Source organism: Haemorhous mexicanus, chromosome 6 (genome assembly GCF_027477595.1).
Source record: "Haemorhous mexicanus isolate bHaeMex1 chromosome 6, bHaeMex1.pri, whole genome shotgun sequence".
Classification (NCBI taxonomy): domain Eukaryota; kingdom Metazoa; phylum Chordata; class Aves; order Passeriformes; family Fringillidae; genus Haemorhous; species Haemorhous mexicanus.
In genome coordinates this window covers 41691650-41708767 of record NC_082346.1, presented here as the reverse complement: position 1 = coordinate 41708767, position 17118 = coordinate 41691650, and the positions used below count along the sequence as shown (strand labels likewise).

The window sequence follows — 17118 nt, the reverse complement described above, 5'->3', positions numbered from 1 at the left end:
AGACATCTTTGAGCTCTACCTGAGGCCACTGATGCGAATCCCAATCAAACTGACAACTATTTAACCAACCCCTCTTTCTTTACTCCCTGCATTCACTGTGCAATTGTCAATGTTAAATCTCAAATTGTTTTTCTTTTTTAATCTACTCTATATCTTACTCCATATCCCTTTTGCTTTTTCTCAGGACTTGGACTGAATTCACAGGGCAAAAAGGGGTATCTTGCAGATAGGTGTTCTCTCTCTGTTCAGCCATCCTGTTGGCAAGGAATTTCCCCATGCCCATTCATTTAGCTACCTCTCAGAGAAAAGGATGCAAATGAAAACAACATCAACTTGCTGTTGCCTTCCCAAAGGAAACCAGCCATTAGTGAACAAACAGTTCTTGGATCCTCAAAGCATAATAAACATTCCCTTTACTTTCACTTTCCTCCTGAAATAAGTTTATGACCAAAATCATCAGTACTCAACAGCAGCTGCCTGGTTCATAAACAACTGTGGATACAGCATCCTACCTCTTCTTTTCCCATTCCCAAATATCAGTGGCAAAGAGAAAAGCCACTGAGAGGTGCTTATGAGAGAGTAGATAGGAGGATACTGTCAGATATGCTCCTTCCAGCCAAGAACTTGATTAGCACCCTTAATCAAGAAGTGCCAAAGGGTACCAAAACACAGAGTACCAAACCAGATTTCTAATTAAAAGTACAAAAAATAACATTGCACACTGTAGTTTGGTTTGCAAAGGGATGACCTCTGTCCCAAGAGTCATGAGGCTATGTAACTTGCCATCTGAGTATTCCCTAATTAGGGGTCCAAGATCTGTAAATATTTTTTAATTTATATTTCTTGTTTTTACATTTCATACAGCTCTTGGGTTTACTACCTCAGTAAGACCCATTCACTCCTGTGCTGAGAATGCCTTAATGCTCTGTAAATCACAGACAACACAGAGTTCTACACACTACTCGGTTTAAAAGGAAGAAAATTACTTTAGCAGAACAAAAACAAAAACAAAAAGCTAGCAAGAAGTTGACTAGCTCTAAGTACAGACATTTATCAGTTATTAGTCATTAGTCGAAACTGATAATGATGGGAAGTCAAGCATAGTGCATCTCGTCATTGTTTTCAATGATGATAAAGTGCTGCCTGCTGCCAAGCTGTGCCTCAAAATGGAGAAGGATTCTTTAACTTGCTTCAGATGAGCAACTGGGTGCCTGCCAATTTTTTACATGAACAGTCATAAGCATGTTCCTGCACAGCAGGATGTGGTCAAACTATTCAAAGCTGTAAAACCAGGTTTGCTTGCCAGTTATGCTATTGCTTCAAGATCAGTGTACTAGAGGTGATACTTTGCCAGGCAGGAAACCCTTGCTATTCCTTAACAACAAATTATATACATCTTTAATATTTAAAACTCTGTATAGAACTGACTGTTACCAATTAAAAAACTCCCACGTTTACAGAATTAGTTAGGACTGGAAACATATCAAACACACAATCTCCTAATCTCTTAATGAGCTTTAAAAAATCACTTCCTTCAAGCTGTACCAACTAACAGGTCCCCTTTCTTGTCTAAACCAGAAGAAAAGTAATTGTAATGACTTACTCAAGTCTTCAGCTGCCAGCCCTGTAATGATATTAACATTCCTGTCCACAAGGTGTGATGTGGCTAATAGGTTGCTGAGACACTGTACTGCATTGCCTCCTGCTGGAAACCACTTCTTTAGAGTATTTTGTGAGGATCACACAATGTGAGTATGCCATATGGAATCTCTACTAAGTGTCTGTCACTAACTGGATTACTCAAGCAAGAGAGATTTCTCAAGAAAGGTAAAACTGTATTATGATCAACTAAACAAATAATTTTTTTCTTGAATGGGTTAAGACAAAACTGAATGTTACAGAGAAGAAAATGATGTTTTATTTCTTTCAGAGGATCAGTCATAAAACACACTGAAGATCCTCAGTATCACACAATATCTGTTCACTAACAAACATATCTTAGCAAATACAACCAAACTGTTGAGTTTGTTTTTTTAAGGGGGTTGATACAGGAGAAGATGGATGTCAATGTTTAGCCATGCTTTACTTGTTTGTTTATTATTCACTTGAAAATACATACTAAAAGTAGTATCAAATATTTGAGTTTATACCATTTCATTTGTTTTCACACATACAAAAAGTAGTTTGCATATTTGCTCAGCAATCTAGTGAAAGATCTGAGATTACATACACTTGCACAGCTCAATACAGTGATAGAAGTGCCTCAGTCTGCTTCCAAGTAAGGAGCAATGCTCACGCTGGAAATATCAAAAAATACACAGAGGTTCTGGGATGTTACAGACATAAAAAACATTTTTATGGTCTTTCCAAGACATGGACAGTGCTCTTCATTTTTTGAAGAAGAAAATAATTATTCAAATAAAATCCAAACAGAAGAATCACATCTAGCTAATCATTGAGTATGCTGCAACTGCAGTCTAATTAAATGCAGCTCAGTAGTATAGCCACCAAAACAAAGCACGATGAAACTGAATTTAAAAGACTAGTTGGAAGTAATCCATATTTACCTGGTAATAGGAAATGCATAGTTTATACAATGTCCATTCTCTATAAATGTACTTTATTCCTCATTAGAAATCAAAGCAATGTGTTTGAGCTGTGAAGGTTTTCACATTATTGTCTCTTACTCAGAAAAATCAGAAATCCTGTGAGTTAACCCCCAAAAGCTACACACTACATAGGTTCTCTGTGTACAGTTGCCAAATGCCAGGCTGTTGTGAAGAAAACCACAGTGAAAAGCAATAGATGCAGCTTCACTAAACACAGTGAGTGCAGACTCTTGTTATTGTGTAGGTAGCTCTCTATCATATGGAACCAGCTATGGTGGTCACTCAAATGACGTTGCTGTCTCCAGCACCACACAACAGCAACCAGGAACAAAGCAACACCATGTGTCACGAAACATTCAATCTCCATTGCCCAGTGACCTCTGAACTTTACAAACACACTTTCTAGAGGACAGACACGGCATGCTAATGGTTTACTCTATTTCTGCTTCTTCTCAACCTGCTCTCAATTCCCCCCTTCATATTTGATGCCACTTCCACAAAAAGATTTTAACTTGCAGTGTTATGAATGCCTGAGGCAACCCCAGATCTAACTTTCAATAATTTGCATTTGTTATGCTAAGCATATACATCCCCTGAATTATATCTAGTCCCTTTGTGGTCTAATGTAGAATCCCTCTCCTATTGTTCTTGCTGTTAGCACTGTAATAACTACTGCTATCGCAATGTTAACAAAAGACTACTAATAATTCAAGTATGGTACGAATTCCCAAGGAATCATCAAGTGAGAAACACAGGTTGAAAAGGTAGCTTCAATTTCAAGGACCTATTTTGTAGAATCAACAGTAACAGCTGTAAAAGCATCACATATTTGAAGACACTTGATCAATAGTTTTATTAATAACAATTAATTTAAAACAATGGTGCTATAAATGGCTAGTGGTATCATAGTATGACAGCTTAATACCAAATATTTACATCTTCATTTTGTGAGGATTTATTATTCTATTAATTTGCTTTTTCAGCTGCAGTATCTAGTAAACATTACCTGTGCTTTCTGCTGATATGCCTAAAGATGGCTTTACTAGTGGTGACACTTGAGCCACTACTATCCAAAATTGTTATCTTTATTTATTTTCAAGGTGATTACTTGGAAAATATTACTCCTTAAACAGACAGCTTAAAATCAATTAAATGAAAATGTGTATTAAAATGCCCGACAATGAAATTCTTCTGACATTCACAGAAGTTTCATGGTCCAAGTTTCATGGTCCAAGTATGCCTGAAAGTCCACTTCAACAAAGAACCAAAAACTGAAATAATGAAAACAAAAATATCAAGAGATCCTTCTCTTTTGCTGAAAGCTGTTACCAGATGCTCACTTTTCAAATGCCCTGTGCAAGAAGAAAGAACATAAACTTTTGGAAGGGCTGTTGGACGATTCCCAGTAGTTGTGCTGGGAAATATCCCAGCAATATTATTATAAAAGGGAAAAAATAGACTCAGAAAGTAAAATACCACCAATAATACATTAAGATTTTTTGCAATACATACTCTTGACAGACACAAAAAATATTTTAAGCACCAGGCAGTTGGGGCTTTCAAGGTTAAAGTAGGAGAGAATGCAGAAAATCACTGAAAAAAGCATGAAAATTACAGTGTTTGTAGAGGGGGCGCTTTTATCAGAGGACTTCTCAATAGAACATAAATTCAATTAACATTATTGATATCATTAAAGATCACGAACCTGACTCTAAATCTAGTAGAAAATAGTTACATGTGGGCCAACTTTGGTTATTTACATTAAAAATCAAAATTTTCAATATTGGAAGAGTCAGATTAAATTTTTTGCCTGGCTTAAGGAGCTTCATCCAGTCTAAGATCTTATCTCAGGAGATGCATTCCCTACTTGGACTGTTCCTCCCTACAACTTATTCCTATTGAGTTAAAAATCCATTAAAAAAAGGTATGTAAAAAACCTAAACTCCAACCAAAGAAATGACAGAAAAACTCTTCCATGAGATGAGAAATGCAAGGAAACTCTCTTTATGGTGAAGAGAATGAAGACAATTACTGTTCTGTCAAAATAGGAAATTGCAGGCAATGAGTGATCCGAGCAGAAAAAAGAACCCAAATTCTTTCAAGTCACGTAGTAGATGGGTAAGACTTTGAGAGTCAAGGACCACATGCTGATTTTTATCTCCTGCATGTAAAGCAACAAAAGGAGGAATTGCTTGCATTGTTGCATGTGGTACCTGTTACCTTCCTTTAATGCACATTTTTGCTACTTACAAACCTTTATAAATCCTTCTGTCCCAGTTAACTGTCATCCAATGCATTTCACCAATACAGCACACTGCAAAACTAAGCCTTAAATAGCTTTTAGATTGGCCAACTCGCTGAAAACTATTTTGTTTTAGAAAGAAGACAGAGAGTAATGAAGTGCAAAAAATACAAACATAACTTTTCTCATGAAACACAGGGATGCCATTTTAATGGACACTACTACCATGAAGAAAAAGTTGATTAGTAATCAGACATTTACTACATGGGCTCTCCTTTGAGATTTTCAAGAGCGAAAAGTAAACAAAATAATTTTCTTCCCCAAAAGTAAACCATCCCCTGCCCCCCTCCAAGAAAAAAAAAGAAGAAAAAAATAAATTTTCTACTGAGTGATAATATACTTGTAGAGACTTACTTGAGATAAAGCAGCATCCCGTTGCTCTATTACTGCATTCATTTCCTCAGCTATTATTTTCTTTTTACGTTCTTTGGTCCTGTGTATTCGGTTCAGAATTATAGCTCCATTCTTCAGTATATCTATCCCTGTGTCTGCATTGTTTATTCTGTTCAGTAATTCCTGTAATGTCTACCAACAGCATTATATGTTAGTCAGACATGAAGTTTTAATATATTTTATTTAATATAGGGTTTTAATTAATAGGCACATGTGAATTGTAAATTGACTGAGTGAAGTTATTGAATTTTCATATTGCAGCAAAGATGTACATTATTAGTGTGTCAATTCTTCTTTTTCCCACATCTTAGTTCTTGAAACCCACTCAATTGAACTTAAGCCTCTAAGATATAAGACTGACATCAAGAAATCTCCTCAGAGAATGGCTTACCATGTCATTTTCTTCAGGGTTAATATTTTCTAGCCTAGAAAAAAGGGACACAGAAAGCCTGATCAGTAGCATTTCCTTAGTGCAGCAAAATGAGTTCGCTTTTTAAATCTTTAGAACCTCAAGTAATTTCATTCTACTAGTCTTTAGAGTCAACCATGACACTGAACATATTAAAGTGCCACCTGCTCGACTCCATCTTTCAATAATGCTCCATATCTTCAGCACTGACTTCAGACTGTTAAGTTATTAATGTTTACTGCTATATATGACTACAAGGATCAATTGTTCATATGTGCTTAGATGAAAAAAGTTCCCCAGTGATAGAAATGACTGATGCTTTTATTTTATTTATTTCTGGGCTTACAACTTTTACATGCTGGGGTTTTTTTTTGTTTTTACTGCACCCCAAATGAAACAGAACATGCCTTTTGTTGATAGGATTTTTTTCATTTTCAAGGAATTCTTTTTCCACCTCTTTCTTCCAAAATGAGGGAAAAATCCCAAACCAGTTGAAATAACTTAAAAATATTTTGATTTTATATCTTGCATAAAATAGGAAGCTAAGCCAATTCTCTGCAAGGCCCTTATTTAATTCTGGAACAAACCTGCCTGCACTTTCCTCCCCTTCTATTTCAACAGAACATATGTTGACCTGTCAAATACAAAGATGATACGAGGAATTTAGTCATACAGCATTGAATACTGGCTGTGTAAAAGTAGTAAGTGATAGCACAAAAATCTAATAAATGGGATAGTACACATTTTATTTTACCTAAGGTTAGTTAAATGGACAGAGATCTCTCTTCTGGAAAAACAAGCATATTAATGTTACCTTACCACTCTACTGCTACTTACTTAATGGGGACTTCTATTAAAAGTAGCCTATGATATTTTAAGACAGATATAGTACTATTAAGCATCTTCTACACAGCAACACTTCAGCAGTGCTGTGACAGGCACTGCTCCAAAGCAATGATTTTAGCTAAAACATGTTAAAGAACACTTGACAGCACACCACCACATTTTCCATTAGTTTTTGCAGATAACAGTACATAAGGCAGAGTAAATCAATCAGGATAGAAATTTTTAAATTAAAAAGAAATATTTCAGAATATACTATCAGTGTATAACAGCTGTTATATCTATATGGCATTCACAAGCAGTAGCTACTCCAACATATTCAGTTGGCACCACAACTAAACAAAACAAAGTAAAAGCTAACTTTTGCTGGGTTTGACTTAGATTCATAAAGTAACACAAATAATAAAATAACAAACAAAATAGTATTAACTATTATATTATTATAATAAATTCTCAGAGCTGGATCCCTGTTTTAGGTCCTGCTTTAAGATCCTCTTTAAGATCCTGCTTTAGGTTTTTACATAGTTCTAAGTACCACTTCACGTGGGACTTAAAAATGGATCTCCAGCTAGTTTGTATTCACAATGAAAAGAACAGTATTTGTCAAAGTAAATTGGCAGGACTGACCCAGCTTCTCCAGAGGACTTCTACACTGCTAAAAGTGTGGGTCAACAAAATCACCCAGCCAACCAACAGGCTGGGTAAGCAAGATACCTTAGGGAGAAATGGGAGTGGAAAAAAAGAACATGAACTTCTGCCATAAGCATACCTTCAGCACGTTACTGCCACAAGGGATCTGTCTGTAGGTATACAAACACCTCCTTAAGTGACAATATTTAAAATAAGTAGCATCCAGAGCTGTGTATTTGCCCCGTTAAATCTCCCTGTGCTGTGCATAGACAATGAATGAAACCACCATGATTTTAAACAGCAAGGATTCCTCCTCTCCCACTTCTAAACACATTCTGATAACATAACCCCTAGGGCCAACAGGGCTGAAAGAATTTTAGTTGTTACAGTTAAATAATGACAATAGAACTGCTCCGGCTGCTAATTTAAAGAAAGAATTAAAGCATTTAATAAAGGTTGGCAGGCTGTTCAATATTGCACTCTTGTAAAGTTCTCTGATTGGAGTAAGTCCAAAGCAGATGGGAAGAGTGACTTGTGCTCTAAAACTTGATGAGTGTGGCACAAGTAGCCAATGTTCTTTATAAAAACCCCAAACCTCTATGTGCTCCACATCTGAGACAGGGAACTTGACCTTTTGAACAACCACCATAAGGAAGGAAGAAACTATCAAGGGTGGTAGTTAGAAAAGAAAGCTGATGTTCTCCACAGGGAAATCTCTTAAACCAGTTCTGAGGCTCTGAATGGCATCAGGATATCAGACCTTTTTATAAAGCATGGGAAAGAACACCCAAGTGGATGACAGCTAGTACAACTGCTGTTCTGTAAATGATAGCAATAAAATGTAATAGCTTGGCTTCAAACTATCAGTCAAGGGAGTTACTGATTCTCCTGGGAAAAAGCACTACTTTGGCATTACCAGTGTTTCCAGAGCCTTCCGCAATGACACACTTTTGAGGAGGGTACTATGCATGTTCTCTGAGAAATGGAGTTTCTTCTCTTTTCTCATAGTTTTGCTTAGAACTAAGTCAGTTTTCAAGAACATGAGTGAAGCGGACAGAAGGGCCTGAAGGGAAAACAAGTGAAGGTGTTCTGAGGGATTCATGTGTGTCAAGAACTGCCACTCCTGTGTCTATGGATTCCACTGCAGAAAAAACAGCAACATGCCAGAAATCCAAGTCATTGACCAAGGTTGTAGACCAGAATAATTAATTTTCTGCATTACTTGAGTGCTCCAGGATCAAAGATCTTGAGTTTATGCTAACTATTTATATACAATATCATGTGATATTTCAAGCCATACAACATTTTCTTTACTCTTGGAACATACAAGAATACCCTAGTAACTTGTAAATTCTACAGAGTAAAGGTGGACAAACTATGAGCAGATTATTGAAATTAATTTAGATAATATTCTTTGGCCCAACTATAAAAATACCCAAAAGAAGATGACTCATTTTCTGCCCGAAAGAGGAGTGCTCTTAGTAGAAACAATTAATCAAGACATCATTGCCTGTCATTTAGTAAACTAATAACTGCACCTATTTAGCCTCCTGCCATGGAAAGCTTATTTCTTTGTATTTCTCCTGGCAGAAAAGTAAGAGAAATTTCTCAGCCACTCTAGTCTTTGGGGGACTAACAAAGATGATCACAAAGATCATCACAAATCAGATGGCGAAGGATTGCATGGAGAAGCAAACTGTAGCTTCAAAGCTGCCTATATCCCAAGGGAGAAAGAAACCACTCTTGATAATTTTCTCCTGACTTATTTCTGTTTAACATAAGATTGCCTATTTCTGTGGTGTTAAAATGGTATACATAAAAATCTATGATCTATTAATTGTACCCTTATTACCTTACAAACTGCTCCTACACTAAAGTTAGGGAAAAAACCCATATATTTTTACTGTGTCACCCATATATAATTAGTAGAAATTTTGCTGAAGGAAATGTCTAGTGGGCTTAAAGCCTTGATTGATTTCCTATATGTTGCAACTTTTGACTGACAATCTGGTACTCCGTGTCAAAAGATCCCTACAAAATGTCACATTCATCTTATTTCTCCCTCAATAAATCAATACTGAAGCTTTTGATTATATTTTTAATTTTTGTGATCAAAATTATTCACCTTCTCTCAGTCTCCAGAGAAAACTAGGATTTTATAAAACAGCTAACAAATTAACCAACCAGAAAGAATAGCCCTAGTCTATTTTATTGCACAGATAATAATGTGCTAAGTTTTCCTATAACCACTGTTGAGCTGTCACAGAGTGACACAAGAGCCTTTTTACATGGTGCAGGTAATGTATACTTACTCTTTGAGAGACTCTTCTAAACGCTGGACTCGCAGAAATGCTTCATCTCTCTCTTCATTGGCTAACCTAAGCCTTGCCATGACAGCCTCATCACGTTCCCGTTGAGCAGAATAAACCTCTTCCACCAGAGCTGCAAAGTGTGTTCAACAAACAAGTTTTTGACAGGGAAAAGCACTACTAGATGCACTTATGTTGGCCTTTGCCACCCTCTCCTAAAATCAACACTTCTCCAATGACCTTGGATTATTCTGCATAAGGTCTATATTGCTTCTTAGACACAACACTAAATTGCTGTTAATTGTTACAGTCAATACTTTAAGGTATTAAATAAAGCTATGCGTTTTCAAATTCACCCCTATAAAATCTAACAGGGAAAGAAAGTGATTTACTGGGCATTCTGAATACTTGCTTAAAGGAAAAGTAATTCTTAAAGCTCAGAATCATATAAAACACTAGCAAGTTTCTTCTAGGACACAGAGTTAAAAGTAATCATATATTAAAACTACTACCATCAGACTGCTTCCTATCAGGGTGGCACAGTGATATTAAAAATTCTAATATTTTTATAGCCTGTCTCTGGTATCACAAGAGTGGCACAGCTGGCATCTCTCCTTCTCTGCCAAGCCTTTACTTTATTGTGTAATATACTGTTATATTATCTGTTACAGCATACATGGACCTTGGAGCATTAGGTACCAATAAACTAAGATTTACTGTCTATCCTTAGGAGCAAACTAACACCTTCAAGTCATTCCTCATCCTGAGCTTACATTTTCTCCCTGCCTCTCCCCTGTCAATATGTCTAACACCATCTCTGGCACACTGCCAGAATCCTTACCCCCACCCTGCCTCCACTAAAATCTTTATTCATATTTTCATCATTTCCCTCTGCAATACTGCAAATCTCTCTTCACAGTCATCATAAAACCATGCATTCAAAATGTCTAGGGACTTTCAGGATGCTGTAAGACTGCTGTCACTCCAAGACAGAGGACTATATTCTCTCTCACCAGAACCTCAAAAAACTCAATTGAGATCTATAGGTTCCTGAATTCTCCAGTCTCCTTGTCCCTTCTAGTCTGTCAAACTGGGGTATAGCCATAGTCTCCTAACATCACATTACAGTGTTTTTCAAATTTTGATGTTTATTTCTCAAGAACTTTCTCTGTTAAGGCATTGCTGCTGGGCTTCCTTACTCCCTACAGAGCTATCTGCTCCTCTCTCAACCACTGCTTAAGTCAGTATGATCTCAAAGAAAGGTTTCCTTCCTCTTTTCTTCCTCCCTTTTACTAAAAGCCTAGAGCTTTTGTCCCTCCATTCTTACCTAAATTGAGATCAACTTTTTTGCCTTTATTTGTTATTTTACTCTTACTTCACCTTTGTACATTATTGCACAAAAAACTTCATAGCGAAATACATAATGAAACATTATATTCTTTACAGAATGAAACAACAGAAACACAGTAGCACATTTTTGTAGCAACTATATTACTGGCACAAAATACATTTTATCAGTACCAAGAAAAAAGGAATCTTCTTGTCCTCAAGCTGGGGAGAAAAGTGTCGCTGAGGAGTAAGGAAGCATTTTTTGCAGGCCTAGCAAAATGTTGCAGGCTAACAGCCCCTTACACAAAATCAGACAGAGAAAGGCTAAATGTTACTTGTGAAAGTGCAGTCCTTCCCCTCACAAAAAGTCTGCAGAGGAGCCACAAGCCTCATCGTCAGGTCAGAGCCGTAACAAGTTGTGTGCCAACACCACCACCAAAAGAAATTCAGCATCAGAATTTGAAATGTATGCAAAAATTAACAAACACTGGTTAAATTCTTTTTAATCCAGAAGAATAGTGTTTGGGTTTTTTTTTATTTCCTTGAAGATCTATTTTCCCTGTTTGCAACAAGAAAACTTTGCTTGATGTGGAATGGAAAAACTAAGGACTAAGGCAGCTGTAACACTGCATTTGCACTGGCTGGTATCCAGCAATAAGTTTGCAGCACTTGCAGAGAGTGCATCTGATACCTGTAAAGGTAGGTGGCTCAGCAAGGACAAGAAAACACCATAGGAGGTAACCTAGGCTGTGCATTTCAGCTCACCAGACTTCCACTTTGATTGCTGAGATGTGTGATGATGGAAACTAGTGCCAGAGCAACGACTGCCGGGGTAAAATACAGTGCAACTGTTATGTCCTGACTGGATCTGGAGTACACAAGCAGTTTGATTCTTATGATAATTATTACCTATCAGTACCTAAATATATTTGTTTGCTATGGTTTCTGCAGTAAATTATGTCAGTTTACCTAGCATCATAACAGAGACACTTCACAGAGAACCCTTTCCATAAAGCTGCAAGTGGAAACGCTATGCAATTTTCACCTTGAAAACAACTGCTGCAATGAATTGAAAGTTGTCTAAAACAACTGAAGATTTGGCACTTATTACTATTCTGAGGTTAATTATTTTCCAGTTTAGCTAACTTCTTTCTGGCCTGTTCAAGTGCACCACTTCTGTCAGACCTTAGAACACCCTCCCCCCAGCACGAAACCCCACAATTTGCTGACTCCTGCAATGGATCTTGAACGTACATGCACACGTAGAGTGACTGTCCTTTGGCATATCTAAGTCCCTCTCTGCATAAATACGGCCAGTAGTCATAACGACTATACAGGCATTTAAAAACCAGATTTTTGCTTCATTGTCATTATGTAATGTACATGTAACAGTATGAAAGCATTCAGAAAAAGGTATTTTTCAAGTTATTTAAGCATCCTGCTTATCTGAAATCTTACCACCCCTGACAGCAGCTCAGACGCTAATTGCCTTTGAACAGTGAACCCTTCCCCCACCCAAAAGTCTATTACAAAACACTGTCTTTTAACAATCAGCTATGAAAAGTAACTTTAATTGAGCAACTCTTTCTTGTTGGTTTTTTATCCTTCCATTAAAGTAAAGCATTGGTGTAAATATCCCACTGACCAGATCCACAAACTGCATTTAAAAATTCTATATAATTCATGTAAATTCTATATTTTATATATATATATATATAAAAAAAAAATAGACGTGTATATATATATATATAATTCATGTAAGTTTTATGTCATTCTATATAAATTACAAGTGTCTGGCTTTTGGTTCTGTTCCTTAAAACTAATATTGCAAGTCAATCGCTTAATACTAAAACAGATTAGAGAAAATGTAGAAAACCATGCAACATGCTTGCATAGTAATCTAAGTTAAAAAACAAAGATACTTAGATATATGGCATTTACAAAGATACTTAGATATATGGCATTTGAATACAACATAGCAATACTGACACTTCCAAAAGAAATTACTTATTTAAAAAATACTTAAAGACCTCATCTAGCTAATTTTAATGGTCTACAGAAGACTTAAGTCTTCTGTAGACCATTAAGCCAAAGTTGAATTTAGGTTTGATGTTTTTGTTACCCAATGGCTATACATTTCTGACTCCTATTTAACATTTTATGAATTCCTTTTTTCCTACTCTGGGGAATGACAGTCACATGATTCCAGGTAGTCTGAACATTCCCCATTCCCACTGAGCTATGGATGAGTCACAAGTAGAAGTTCAGGACTGTAAGGACCACAGCATGCTTGAAATAAGTGGAATGCATACATATTTAGGTCTCAATGCAGCAGCAAAGCAAAACATTTTGTGCCATATCTAGGAAAACAAGTGATGTATAAGCTGTCCAGTTAGAGTCTATGAAAGAGTGACATGAAATTCCTTCATATTAGAAAGAGTAAAAATCATCCAGACTATTATCCCTATGCTTCTTAAAAATGTGAGGTGAAAACTGATTGAGAGTAAAACCAAGTCATGCTTCTAAATTCCATTAAAGATATGACATATCCAGCAAAATACTAACTCCATACTGCCACACTGATTTGGTGCCTGATCCATAGGAAAAACAGATCCAGCTACTTTTTCACCAGCTGCTCTGGTCGCCATGACAAGGTTTTCCTTGGAGACCTTCTATTGGCATACCAAGCACACCTATCCTTTCCATCTTGAGGCCTGACCAAGAAGAAACACAAATTTGTACAGAATTCATATTTCAAGAAAATGACACACAGAAATGAAGTATGAGTAGTCCAGTATTAAGCTAAAATGAAATGCGTAATTTACTAATTCACATACACATATAATGGCATTCAAGAGTTAAAATATTTAAATCCCAGAGAACTGAATTAAGAAAAAAGGATTATTTTCCCATGCTTGCAAATATTGTAGTATATAAAAGTACAGCACATTTAGTTTAGTTGTATAAACTTTATTTTTAAAAATTATTTAATAACATCTTTCTCCTTGTAACTAAAATCCCTGCATACTCTAAAAGAGCTCTTTAGTTTAAAAGAATCATTATGCTAAACTCATCAATTCTAAAACATTTTTAGTTTTTAGTAAAGAAAACAATTGTAAACAGAGAGCTTTTGTAAGGTAGATAGCTATTACAAAGTTCACTTAGAAAATCAATATAGCATTTTAGCTGGAATTTGCTCATTAAACACCCACAGCTCTAATGCAAATTATGATGGAATGAATAAAGCAAATACATATGCTTCTTTCTTTTTATTAAATGTAAAATCTACTGTTAATTGCATCTGGTATGTCATATAAACTTTTCTCCTTAACTATTAAATGGAAGCTTTTACAAAAGTCATTAGAGATTCTCTTTCTTTGACTTGTATAAATTTCAATATTTGTTCAGTAAAGGTTCACAGCAGTTAAATTACATTAACAAATATTATTAGCTACTATGTAAGCCAACTAAGTAAAATACTTATATTGCAGGTAAAACAAATCAATGGGTGTTTACAATAATATTTGGATATGTCCATTTTTAAACAAGCTTATCAAATATCATGTAATTCTTAGTCAAATGAGAGAGACTCAAAGTAGATTTTTTTATCCCAAATACTCAAATTTGTTTAGTAAGCTAATTGTTTTCTAATATGGGCAAAAGTAAATATGAAGAAGATGAACCATACCAAGTATGAGTTTACTGAGTCAAAGCAGTGTACATATTTTCTTAGTTGAACCTGATTCTTTTGGCAAACTTATCTCCTATACTTTTTAAACCTCCTTTAAAACAGCAGTGCTGAGAAGGTGTGCTGGAAATCATTCTAGTTTAAACAGGTTTTCATGATTTTCCAAACATGGAACTTTGGGGGAAGCAAGGAAAGCACAACTCCCAGGATAAAAGTCTGTTTGCTTATTTCCTAGAGGTCATCTGTGTAAATAAAATAAACTGAGTAAGAGAGGCAAAAGAGGAAAATGTTGGGACTAAAAACATTTATGGCAGCAAAAATCACTTCCCATTACTCATTAAGAAAAGTAAAATTAGAATACAGGCCAAGTCTTCTAAAGAAAATATGAGATCCCTATACACAGCTCCACTGTATCTCCACTGTATCTCCACTGTATCTCCACTGTATGTAGAAGATACTGCAAATACTATAACACTACAATAACTGGTTTTCAATATAACACTACAATAACTGGTTTTCAATATAAGTAAGTTTTACAGATATATTAAATTTTATTTAACCATATGGATATATGCTTGTTCTCCTTACAGAAATACCAACCTGTATGTGTCAACCACTCAAATTAGAAATCAAAATCCTCTGAGATTTCCTTCTACTAAATTTAATGACGCTGTTCACAACTCCTAAATAAGTCAAGCTTATCATATCCAAATTAAGGAAAAAACCCTGCATTGCCATGAAAGCCTTTAAAATGTGTCATTAATTGGTCTCTGCTTATACATGTTACAAAATGCAGATAATCCCCAGAAATGTTCAAATTCTAAAGCACTTACAGAGCTCTTATTCAGGTTAATGGCAAACTATCAGGAGCTCCAGGGCTCACTGTCAACTTAAAAATAGTGTTGACATGTTCTATTACGAAACAGACAACTTAAGTTCCTAGCTCTTTTTTGAAAGCTACCATTCATTTACTTCCAGTTATGATGTACAACTGAAAAACTAAAAGTGAAATAGTGATAAGAAGATCATAGGAAAAATACTTCAGAATTTTCACCAGTCTGTACCAGGAGTTATAGACTAAAAGTAATTTACACTTAAATGTGACTTTATAGATAAAGCAATCTGAACAAACACTGATAGAACACGCCGACTTCTTTATTGCTTTGTGTTTGTTGTATGTATTTAGTGCACAGCATTCATCTGCTCCTACATTTCCAATGCCATAAAAAGAGTGTTCTTAATAAAAGGCTAAAGTTGCTTAGTGGCAGCTCTGTATAAGGTTTTCTTTATGTACTCAGATCACAATTAAATTAAAAAAAAATAAAGTGGGAAAGAATAGGAGAGAGTATTATACACAGACCCCAAGGCAGTTCTTGTGAAAGCCAATCCCTGTACAATACTTAAGCTTCTGCCTCTAACACACTAAACACAGCTGACTTCAAAATTCAAACCATAATGCTGGTAAACTTTTTTCTGCAGTGGGTAATTGCTGATACCTGAATATTTACTTTTAGGGGAAAAATAGAAACATTGCACTAAAGTTTGCAAGTCATAATTTCTCACATTAAAGGAAAGTTTTGTAACGCCCCAAGAAGTAGATCATTTGCAGACATTTTTATTCCTGAATAAAACTCAATTCTCACCTAGCCCTTGTTGTGTGGAAGAAAGGACAGACTAGTCATAAAAAATGCAGAAGAAACTGGCTTGCTTTTTACGTACAAGTTCCACTGATAAATAGCTTAGTAATAGACATTTTAATCTATACCCACTCATCATATATTGCACTTCAAAGAGCTGTATACAATTTTTTGACAATCAACAATTCTGACAATCTGAAGGTAAAATCACATTATTTCAAATTAAGCTGTTAAAAATTAAGCCAAGAATTTCCCAGTAACGATGCCCCCACCTTGTGGTTTTTTTCTGTTCTTTAGATGGATTGTCTACCTTCCCATACAGAGCATTCAAATCTGGCAGCTATTTTTAAAATTGTGTTATTTATCAGGAAATATTTCAAAAATATATTCAGGAAATAGTATTCATAATGAAGCATTTAATAGGACAAACCCCTTAAGAGTTATAAGGACTAAATATATAAATAAATTATGCACAGAAAACTAGTTTAGGGAAGTATATGCCTTATTAAGTAATAAGGCATTATATATATACTATATACTATAGTAATATACTATATACTATAGGCAATATACTAATATAAGTATTACCTTCTTACACTGTAAAATATCATTCATATTTAGGTTTATAAACATGAGAGTTGGGAACTACTGAGTTCTCTTGGCTAAAGCCCAATATTGGCCTTATTTCAGTTTAATTGGAAGAGGATCTTGAATTCATCTTCTCCATGAGATATCAGGAACCTGGATTTCTGTTTGTACCAAAGGTTAATAAGAAATGTGTCTGCAAAAGTCAAACAGCATTAAATACCAAAAACTGATTATTATTCTGCAGGAGTTGTTCTGTCATTCATAATCTCTCCATGCTCCAACCTTCCACAGCTAATCTTTAATGGATGACATGCAGGAAAGAAAAATAACATCTAAAAAGGGACTCTAAAGTGAGCTTTGAAGAAATGGAAAATACTTTTC

General features: G+C 35.5%; 1 protein-coding gene across 6 annotated transcripts in view; it reads right to left on the bottom strand.

Moving 5' to 3' along the window:
* The window catches only part of MIPOL1 (mirror-image polydactyly 1), a 188750-nt gene that overhangs the window by 113593 nt on the left and 58039 nt on the right, over nucleotides 1-17118 (bottom strand). For all 6 annotated transcript variants that reach the window (XM_059849928.1, XM_059849929.1, XM_059849932.1 and 3 more), the window contains 3 exons: nucleotides 9499-9628; nucleotides 5696-5729; nucleotides 5266-5436 (listed from right to left, as the gene is read on the bottom strand). In XM_059849928.1, the coding sequence (XP_059705911.1) occupies nucleotides 5266-5436; nucleotides 5696-5729; nucleotides 9499-9628 (335 nt within the window). The remainder of the gene's footprint in view (nucleotides 1-5265; nucleotides 5437-5695; nucleotides 5730-9498; nucleotides 9629-17118) is intronic.